Here is a 10,759-nt window from a genome sequence, read left to right as displayed (position 1 = left end):
GATCATTCCGGACAAAGCGTCTGGACAAAAAGCAACACGCATTGACAGAATCTACTAACAATCGTCGAGAAAGCAGCGAGATCTCTTCGCAGTACGCACCTCAAAACTCGAGATCAAGGGGTAAATTGTCCCTTTTTCAACCTTATTGAAGCGGCAGGGGATTTTTAATCTTTTGTTCACAGATTTTCACAGTGACTCTTGTCCCCCGTGTCGCGTCTCGCCGCCAGCTTCACTGTTTTCTTTCCCGAGAGCACCGCTTCTCCTCAGACGAACCCCGTGACAAGTCTAGGAATTTACAGACGTAGAACATATGAGGAGAATATAAGTTCAAATAATTTCTTAGTAATTAATCCAATCTTTACGTTTAGAGCTCACGAGACATTTCGAGTTTTCGTGTGTTGTGGCAGTAAGAACCTCAACTCGTGATAACGCGTCATTACCTCGTTGGCAAGGCAAAGAGATTGAAACCCTCTATGCTTCTTTCTTTGGAGCTCGATCTCCTAATCGCCAATATATAGGTAGTTTACATGTGACCATGGTTTCAAGTGTAAAGATTGCTCCAGAGTGAAAAAAAAAAGGGGCTCTCGTTTACTTGGGCAAAGTCATTTGCAACACTATAAACTAGTGACAGATGCAATATGGCCTCCATCTCAATCTTACTCGCACCGTTGTCTGGTGTTGATGATTCGGGTTTAGCTTACCAAGTAAAAATACGGATGCAAACTTTGCATGCGTGCATACAGACTGATTTATATATATATATGCAATGTGCTTCTTCCAGCCTTGCTGTTGTGCCCAACTCTCATTGCCCATGCAAACATCAATAAAAATTTCCCAGAAACATGGCAACCGAACATGCCCCCCACCATTGTAGATATATTATATTATTTATTATTGTCTATACTATTTTAGACTAGTTTGCAAGTTGGCAACAAGTATATAAATACAATTTTCACATAAATAAATAAAAAAATAAGAAACAACTTCAACTTTCCAAGCATTTATCATCAAATTTAAAGTTAGATATTTAATTTTATTTAAAATTAAAATGTTTATAATTTATAAAAATATTAAATATCAACTATTAGAATAAACTAGAATATCCCAGAGTATTCAAGCATATTTTAAGTATATCCACTACCATGAAGCAAATAGAAATAATACTATTATTAAGCAAACTAAATATTGCTGCATACAACACACATTTAAAAATATATATAATATTTTCAAGTATATTTACAAATTAGGAGCTTTTGCTGAATATGGGCATCTAATGCAAGGGAAGACCAAATTTCTCACCCCAGGATTCTCCATGACTGGTTTGTACATATCACCAAAGATTTCTTACAGTTAGAAGGAAGTAGAGTAGCTCCAGTCCTTGCCTCATAGATTTGATGTGCCTGGCAAATGTTGGCAGTGTGCTCCAGCAATCCATCTAGCATGGTGGTGCTTGAGGATAGGCGGCAGAAATGCCTGACGACAAGGGTGTTCTAGTCAGTCCTTGGCCACCATTTTAGTTCTCCGATTGAGGGGGTGTTGAACTTTATCCAAAAGTAAAATAAGGATTATAAACACAGTTGATTATGTTATGTTAGAATATACTCAAACCACAAACCAAAATATTGCTTAATTTGCTTATTTACTAGAGGTGGATATATTCTAAATATATGCTCTCTAGATCCATATTCTAGAATCTCAATCAATGACCTAAAAAAAATTGCTACAGATTACATGTAACAATGCATGATTTGCTTAATAGTAGTGTTATTCTTATTTATTAATCTAATTGCTCAAATAAAGTTTATAATTATAAGCATGTTTGTAATTTATAAACACAAGATTAATCTTATTTTATATCAACCATTAGATGATAGAATAAAAAAGAATATACTAAAAAGGGTTAAGAAATTTTATAAATTATAAATATAAAATTAATCTAAATGAATAACAACCATTGGATGGTAGAATATCCTAAAATATCCAAATATATTTTAAATATATCCACTACCATCATAAGTTTGCTTACATAAAAGTGTTTCACAGCTGTTTATCATGGGACAGGGCAAAAGTATATTGTAGTACTGGTGGAAGTCACACATTCCAAGTCTGGATGCCGTTAATTACATTCTAGGGTGATGAGTTTATTTTTAATATTCTTGCTCCTTGTTCTCTCATTCTCTTCTTCAGTTGTCCCAGTGGTCTCATGCCTCCAGCAAGACCCTCCAAAAACATGTATTAGTGACAAGTAGAAACAATTGTAATAGCATAACTAGCATTTTAGTGACTAGCTTTGTTGTCAAGTTTCCATGTTTTTCTTGCACCCACAAGAGACCCGGATACTGGCAATACCATTGCACCAATCTTCCCTTTTGTTACCAAAACAACATTACAAAGAGCACTAAAGGTCGTGATGATCTTGAAAAAAGAGTAGTTTAGTCTTTTTGGCAAATTCGCCACACATACTCTCCTAACCGCTCAGTCTTCACTTGCCGAAATTCCTCTCAGATCCTTGTGTCTTTGCTTGAGTTCTACCTCCCGAAATTCCTCTGAGCCCCTCATAAATGTTGGCAAGTAGATTGCAATCGGAACTTTAAACATAGAATATCTAAAAGTGAAGCGACAGTGGTTGCCTCCTCCGTGAGAAGCCGCCTTGAGAAACCTAGTATCACAATCTCTGTAGATCTGTGACAACAAGGGAAATCCATTTCTCAAGAGGAGAAAACTAAGAAGTGTTTCTTACCTCGCCATGCCATCTTCTAAAGCACGGAGTTTGACAAGTTTGCCTATCCAAACTAGCGCAAGCTTTCAACGCAGCCACAAAGCTTTCAACCCCGGATCGTTCCATGAATGGAAACAGCTCGACTCGAGAACCAAGCCCGTGCGCTCCGTATCCAAGCATCAAACTGTTCCATGACACAGTCGAAAAATCCAGTGCCCTGTCGAACACTCCGCGAGCGTGCACACTCGGCACGGGCTCGGCACACATGCGAATCAAAACCGCTCGGATTTTCACCGACTCAAACTTGATCACGCGTTTCTTCTCAGTCGCATCATCCAGTACGCTATGCATACCTGGCTTCTCGACAGACTCTTTCCTTCTTGCCCTCTGCGATGTGGATGCATACCTTGATCGCTCCTTCCATCTTTCAGCGCTCTAGACTACCTTAAACCGCACGGAATCTACGCTGTTTAAGCTAACCCAGCCTTTACTTTAGTGCATATATAAATAAATAAGGTCAAGTCCTTTAGGATCGTACGAGCTATGGCGAGAGCAAGCAAGAGAAGTAGAGAAGACGATGGTATCGTGGTGCTGACAAAGAAGCGTCGACTGAGAAGCGAGAGGGCCTGCAAGCTCACGGCCCAAGAGGTGAGGGATCAAAACTTGTACGGCGTGTGGGAGCACCACGACCTTCCGGACAACGTGTACCAGTGCCCAAGGTGCCAATCTTACAACACGCGGTTCGATTACTACAACAACGAGAAGAGTACTGGCAAGCGCGACCAGCCGCGCTACGCTTGTAGGTCGTGCAAGGGAAAATGGACACAAGGTGGCAAGGTAAGGGACGTATCGCTATCGCCCACTGGTGGAAATAAGAGAACTTTAAAGAGCCATGGGGGAGACAAGATCGCTCCAGTCGTCCAGGAAGAATTTGTAGGCGAATCATCTCAAGCTATGGGTGATTTTGTTGTGGGTTTTGATCAAACTACTTATTGGGAGCAAGGTTATGGTGTTGGTGATTGTGCCCAACCTGTATCTCACGAGGCTTTTGATCAAAACAGTTATTGGGAGCTTCTGCCAGGCTTGGGTCAAGGGCCTGTTGGTGATTGTGAGCAAGAACTGTTTGCTCAAACTAGTGAACTTGGCGATGGAGTGTTTGCTGATCAAGTTAGTCAGGAGTTTCTTGGTGGGGTTCAAGGTGGAGATGCGCAAACCAATTGCTGGGGGCAACCTCAAGAATTCAACGATGTGTTTCTTGATATTGAGGGATTTCTGGCAGACCTGCCAGAAATACAAGCTTGCTGATTCATGGAAATTTTTTTTAAAAGAATTTATAGTTGGATCCCAGGGTCTCCAGAGAGTTTTCATTTGTTTGATGAGTAGAAGCCTACATAGAATTATATTTCAATCTGTATGTCAAATAATTTAGAATATGAAAAGCCGCAAAGATAAGAAAAAATATATACTTTTTCTTTCTCTCTCTCAAAATTGTTTCCTGTCCACCAGTAAGCCGACGAAGAAGGAGCTCACAGAAACCGCGACAATGGTTGCTCCCAGGAACCCGGAGGAAGCCTTGCCCTGCTTTCCCACCACTTTGTCCTTGCCACTGCTCGTCTCCTCCTCCACAACTCCCGCGGAAGAAGCCGCTCCTTTCCTCCTCCTCGGCGTTGCCTTGAGAGCTCCGGTATCAAAATCTCTGGAGATACTTCTCATCTGTGACGAAGATGAAAATCCATGTCTTAGCAGCAAGCGAGGAAGAAGGAGAGAAAACTATAGAAGTGTGGTTCCTTACCTCGACTTCTTCAACGGCTGGCTCCGCCGGACGAGTCTCCAACTTCTTGGCAAACGCTCCATTTACGTGGATCTCACTCAGCTTCTTACGAAGATCCTCTCTCTCGCCTTTGACACTAGATATCTGGCGTCCATCACAAAGTATTAGAAGGAAAGAAGAAGACCAAGCAAGAGTTACCTCATTATGCTTTTCCTTGGAAAACTCTTCGCTCATCGCGCTTAGCTTGGCGAGGAGCGACTTGGTGTCCGATGCGTAGCCATCTCGCTGCTGGGCCTCGCTCTCCTGCATTCGCGAGATCGTCTTCTCCTGCTCAGAAATGAGTCGAGCTGCTTCGTCCAGTTTTTCCTCCAGAGAGCTCGCCACACCTTGGACCTTCACGAGCTCTGCTTGAAAGTTTGATGCCATAGCCTCGGCTTCCTTCTCGAGCTCTTGCACCTTCTTACTTTCAGCGTCTTTGGATCTCGCAGCCTCTTGTTTGGTGGCCTCGAGCACCTCCTCCGTATTAGCCAGCTTCTCCGCCAGCTTCTCGATGGTACTCTCCAGAGCGGTGATCTTCTCCGCTGCGGCTCTCTGGCTCTCCCCTGCGTCAGCCTGATGCTTTGCCGTAGCTTCTTCTGCGCTCGAAAGCTTGCCTCGCAGTTCTGCCTCGGCTTGGAAAGCCGACTTGAGAGTCTCCTCTTGGCCAGCCAAGGTCTCTTTCAAAGCTGTCAGCTTGGAGTTCACAGCCGAGAGCTCCTGCTCTCTTTCCGAGGCCACCTTTTCTCGTTCGCCTGCTGTTGCCTCGTGCATTGCTGAAGTTTCTTCTGCGAGCTTGAGCTGTTGACGTAGCTCCGCCTCGGTGTCAACAGCCGCCTTCAGAGTTTCTTCCTGGCTCGCCAGAACCTTCTCTAGAGATGCCAGTTTCGAATGTAAACTCGACATCTCCTCCCCCAGCTCCGTAACCTTCTTGTTGGAGACGTTGGCGAGCTCTTCGTAATGCGCAGATTTGCTCTCGGCAGCTTCGACGCTCCCTTGAAGTGTCACATGCATTTGACGAGAGCTCTCCACAACTCCTTCGAGCTCGGAAGCCTTTGCCGCGTGAGTGGAAAGTTCTGCCTGGATTTCACGCAGCTTGTCCTCGAGCTGCGCAGATTTCTGGCTATACTCGTTGCTGGACTTCTCGTGAATCGCAGACGTCTCCTCCACCGTCCGAAGCTTGTGTTCAAGTTCCTTCTCTCTTTCCACGCCGGAGCTCAAATCTCTCGCAAGAGCTTCGTGTCTAGAGGACGCCTCCTCCGTCTGTCTCGTCAGTGATTCTTGAAGCTCATTCAATGCCGCTTTATAATCTGCCTCTTGCTTTTCACCCGCTGCTCTGGACGCTTCGAGCTGCTCAGCGAGCTTCGCTTCCCTGTCCTTGGAATCTTGAAGCTCCGCTTGCAGTTTTGTAGTCAATTCTGCGGCTTCGTTAGCTTGACTTTGAAGAGCCAGGAGAGACTCTTTTAACTGCGAGGTCGTTGCCGAGGACTCTTCCAAGCTTCGCTCGTAGTTTTGGTATTTCTCGTCGGCCAGGCTCAGCTTCTCATGGAGTTCCTTTTGAAGATCGTCGTGCTTTGCCTGAATGCCAGCTGCAGTCGCCACGTGTTTCTCTGCTGTTGACTTTGCCTCTTCCAAATCACTCCGCAAGCCACTAATCACAAGCTCGCTCGACTTAAGCTTTTCTTCAGAAGCAGCGGCAATGGCTTCGATACTTGTCAGGCTCTCGCTAAGTTCCGCCACCTTCATCAGATGCTTTTGAGCATCACCTTCGTGGCCTGCGGCAGATTCCTCTGCGGAGCGCAACTTGGACTCCAATGCCGTGATCTTGCTCTCGGCGTCAGCTGCCGTCTGTTGAAGAAGCTGTAGTTGAGCTTCTGTTTCCTTCAAGATCGCCTCAATTTTGGAAGCGGCTGCCACCTTTTCTTTCAAGTCTTCGCATTCGGCCTGCCATGATTTGCTGCTTTCTTCAGCAGCATCTCCTCTCGCCTGAGCTTCTTGAAGAAGACGCTCAACATCTTTCTCTTTTTCCATCCACTCCTTAGCCTATTCCTCTTGGACCGAAACGTTCTTCTTATACGTTTCAACCTCCTCGAGAGAATCCTTCGCATTCTTCTCGAGAAGAAGATAGCGTACTGGATGATGCGACTGAGAAGAAACGCGTGGTCAAGTTTGAGTCGGTGAAAATCCGAGCGGTTTTGATTCGCGTGTGTGCCGAGCCCGTGCCGAGTGTGGACGCTCGTGGAGTGTTCGACAGGCTGGATTTTTCGACTGTGTCATGGAACAGTTTGATGCTTGGATACAATGTGCGGCTCGCCGTTTTTTCAGTGTAGGCCTGGATCATAGTCGGAGGAATGAACGCCTGTCAAACACGGCACTTCCATCTTCAACAAGGTGCTGACAAAGGCATCTGTGTCACAGCCACAGCTCGTCGCTCTGGACAGCGTGGATGGAAATGCCTATAGATTGATCTTGAGCTTCACCAGTTTTCCATCATCAACCTTTAGCGCCTTGATTGTATTATTAGTGGGAATCTACGCTTTTTAAGCTAACCCAGCCTTTACTTTAGTGCATATATAAATAAATAAGGTCAAGTCCTTTAGGATCGTACGAGCTATGGCGAGAGCAAGCAAGAGAAGTAGAGAAGACGATGGTATCATGGTGCTGACAAAGAAGCGTCGACTGAGAAGCGAGAGGGCCTGCAAGCTCACGGCCCAAGAGGTGAGGGATCAAAACTTGTACGGCATGTGGGAGCACCACGACCTTCCGGACAACGTGTACCAGTGCCCAAGGTGCCAATCTTACAACACGCGGTTCGATTACTACAACAACGAGAAGAGTACTGGCAAGCGCGACCAGCCGCGCTACGCTTGTAGGTCGTGCAAGGGAAAATGGACACAAGGTGGCAAGGTAAGGAACGTATCGCTATCGCCCACTGGTGGAAATAAGAGAACTTCAAAGAGCCATGGGGGAGACAAGATCACTCCAGTCGTCCAGGAAGAATTTGTAGGCGAATTATCTCAAGTTATGGGTAATTGTGTTGTGGGTTTTGATCAATCTATTTATTGGGAGCAAGGTTATGGTGTTGGTGATTGTGCCCAACCTGAGGCTTTTGATCAAAACAGTTGTTGGGAGCTTCTGCCAGCCTTGGGTCAAGGACCTGTTGGTGATTGTGTGCAAGAAGTGTTTGCTCAAGCTAGCGAGCTTGGCGATGGAGTGTTTGCTGATCAAGTTAGTCAGGAGTTTGTTGGTGAGGTTCAACGTGGAGATGTGCAAACCAATTGCTGGGGGCAACCTCAAGAATTCAATGATGTGTTTCTTGATATTGAGGGATTTCTGGCAGACCTGCCAGAAATACAAGCTTGCTGATTCATGGAAATTTTTGTCAAAAGCTCTTATATATAGTTGCCAATTTTTTCAGAATTTTTGGTTTTCTTAAGTAAGGGTAATGAATATATCTAGAATATACTTGAATTTTCTGGGATATTCTACCATTTAACAGTTGTTATTAATTTATATTTAATCTTGAATTTATAATTTATAAACACATTTATAAAATATAAAGTTATTCTAATTTATTCTACTATTTAATGGTTGATATATAATAAGACTAATCTTGTGTTTATAAATTTTAAACTTCCATTTGATCAACTATATTAAAAATTTGTTGTGCATTGCATGCAGCAAAGCTTGGTTTGCTTAATAATAATGCTTATTATTTTTTAATTATATTGATCAATTGTTCTACTATTTAATGGTTGATATATAATAAGATTAATCTTGTGTTTATAAATTATAAACTTCCATTTGATCAACTAGATTAAAAATTTGCTGTGCATTGCATGCAGCAAAGCTTGGTTTGCTTAATAATAGTGCTTATTATTCATTAATTATATTGATCAATTTTATGATTATAACATGTTTATAATTCATAAACACAAGATTAAATATCAACTTTCAGAAGAAACTAAAATATGCTAGAAAGTGTTTAGGAATGTTTATAAATTATAAATACATGATTAATTTAAATGAATAACAACCATTAGATAGTAGAATATCCCAGAGTATCCAAGTATATTCTAAGTATATTCACTACCACTAAGCAAACCAATAAATAGAAATAATACTATTATTAAGCAAACTAAATATTGCACACACATTTTAAAAATATACAAATTAGGAGTTTTTGCTGAACATGGGCAAAATTTCTCACCCCAGGATTCTTCATGACTGGTTTGTAGGATTGACTAGAACACCCTTGTCGTCAGGCATTTCTGCCACCTGTTCTCAAGCATCACCATGCTAGATGGATTGCTGGAGCACACTGCCAGCATTTGCCAGGCACATCAAATCTTCTACCTGGTCAGCCTGAGGGCAAGGACCGGAGCTTCTCTGCTTCCTTCTAACTGTAAGAAATCTTTGGTGATCCATTCTAGTTCTCCGATTTTGAACTTTATCCAAAAGTAAAATAAGCAATCTGAGAGGAATTTCGGCAAGCGAAGACTGGTTAGGAGCCAAAAAAACTAAACTATTCTTTTTTCAAGGAGATCAAACTTTCCAAAAGCAATCACGACCTTTAGTGCTTTTATAATGTAAGATTGGTGCAAGTACCCGCACTATCAGGGTCTCTTGTGGACTGACAACAAAGCTAGTCACTAAAATGTTAGTTATGCTATTACAATTGTTCCTACTTGTCACTAATACATGTTTTTAGATGCTAGAGGCATGAGGCCACTGGGACAACTGAAGAAGAGAATGAGAGAACAAGGAGCAAGAACATTGAGAATAAACTCATCACCCTAGAATGTAATTGACGGCATCCAGACTTGGAATGTGTGACTTCTACCAGTAGTACAACATACTTTTGCCCTGTCCCTACCAACACCACGATAGGGGAGCTACAGCTACTTTAAAAAACGGGAAGGTGGAGGTATAAAGAATGTCTGATACCGCGGCATATTCTGTGCCACCACCTTGCTCATGTTTTTTAGGTCATTTGGGAGAATATGGATCTAGAGAGCATAACCTCTAAAGTAGATAACATAACATAACATATCCCGTCGTGGGGCCCGCCGATCAAATTAAGCTATTTTGGTTTGTGGTTTGAGTATATTCTAACATAACATAATCTTGAGTTCCCGAAATTCCATAAATGTTGGCAAGTACATGTAATTAAAAGCACAAAACATAATATCTAAAAGTGAAGCGACAGTGGTTGCCTCCTCTGTGAGAAGCCGCCTTGAGAACCCTAGTATCACAATCTCTGTAGATCTGTGACAACAAGGGAAATCCATTTCTCAAGAGGAGAAAACTAAGAAGTGTTTCTTACCTCGTCAAGTTCTTCTATGTTTGGCTCCGCCAGACGAGTCTTCGATCATTTCCTGGAGACCAGGAATAAGAGTTTGCCTCACAAGTCACCATGTTGAGAGGATGAGCACTCGTGACACCTTTCAGCTCCATCCGAAAGAAGAGTTCCAAAGCGATAGCCATGCCATCTTCTAAAGCACGGAGTTTGACAAGTTTGCCTATCCAAACTAGCGCAAGCTTTCAACGCAGCCACAAAGGTGAGAAAACCCCGGATCGTTCCATGAATGGAAACAGCTCCACTCGAGAACCAAGCCCGTGCGCTCCGCTCTCAATTTGTTTTCACGCATGAGAACTATTTACTGTCAGCCATCCTCGAACGATTGTGGCTACGTTGAAGGCCTGCTCCCTCCTGGCAACCGAAGAAGATAGCGTACTGGATGATGCGACTGAGAAGAAACGCGTGATCAAGTTTGAGTCGGTGAAAATCCGAGCGGTTTTGATTCGCATGTGTGCCGAGCCCGTGCCGAGTGCCGAGTGTGGACGCTCGTGGAGTGTTCGACAGGCTGGATTTTTTAACTGTGTCATGGAACAGTTTGATGCTTGGATACAATGCGTGGCTCGCCGTTTTTTCAGTGTAGGCCTGGATCATAGTCGGAGGAATGAACGCCTGTCAAACACGGCACTTCCATCTTCAACAAGGTGCTGACAAAGGCATCTGTGTCACAGCCACAGCTCGTCGCTCTGGACAGCGTGGATGGAAATGCCTATAGATTGATCTTGAGCTTCACCAGTTTTCCATCATCAACCTTTAGCGCCTTGATTGTATTTACAGCCAAACCATTTGCCATACATTGTGATGAGAATACTTGCGCATGCCTGGCTTCTCGACAGACTCTTTTCTTCTTGCGCGCTGCGATGTGGATGCCGCA

General features: G+C 43.4%; 2 protein-coding genes across 2 annotated transcripts in view; both read right to left on the bottom strand.

Moving 5' to 3' along the window:
* The window catches only part of LOC9658515 (probable LRR receptor-like serine/threonine-protein kinase IRK), a 6,132-nt gene extending 3,062 nt beyond the window's left edge, over positions 1-3,070 (bottom strand). Inside the window, exon 1 of the mRNA XM_024664537.1 lies at positions 2,741-3,070. Within this exon, the coding sequence (XP_024520305.1) occupies positions 2,741-3,070 (330 nt within the window). The remainder of the gene's footprint in view (positions 1-2,740) is intronic.
* A 1,606-nt stretch (positions 3,071-4,676) lies between these two features.
* Positions 4,677-6,639, bottom strand: LOC112342541 (myosin-11-like; the record flags this gene model as incomplete). Its single annotated transcript, XM_024664536.1, has 1 exon — positions 4,677-6,639. A coding segment is annotated over exon 1 (1,881 nt), but the record flags the coding sequence as incomplete, so codon positions are not given.
* Positions 6,640-10,759: the final 4,120 nt, after the last annotated feature.

Source organism: Selaginella moellendorffii, unplaced genomic scaffold, assembly GCF_000143415.4.
Source record: "Selaginella moellendorffii unplaced genomic scaffold, v1.0 SELMOscaffold_111, whole genome shotgun sequence".
In the NCBI taxonomy this organism is placed as follows: Eukaryota; Viridiplantae; Streptophyta; class Lycopodiopsida; order Selaginellales; family Selaginellaceae; genus Selaginella; species Selaginella moellendorffii.
Note: the sequence above shows the minus strand (reverse complement) of the source record. Positions and strands in the feature narration are given on the sequence as shown.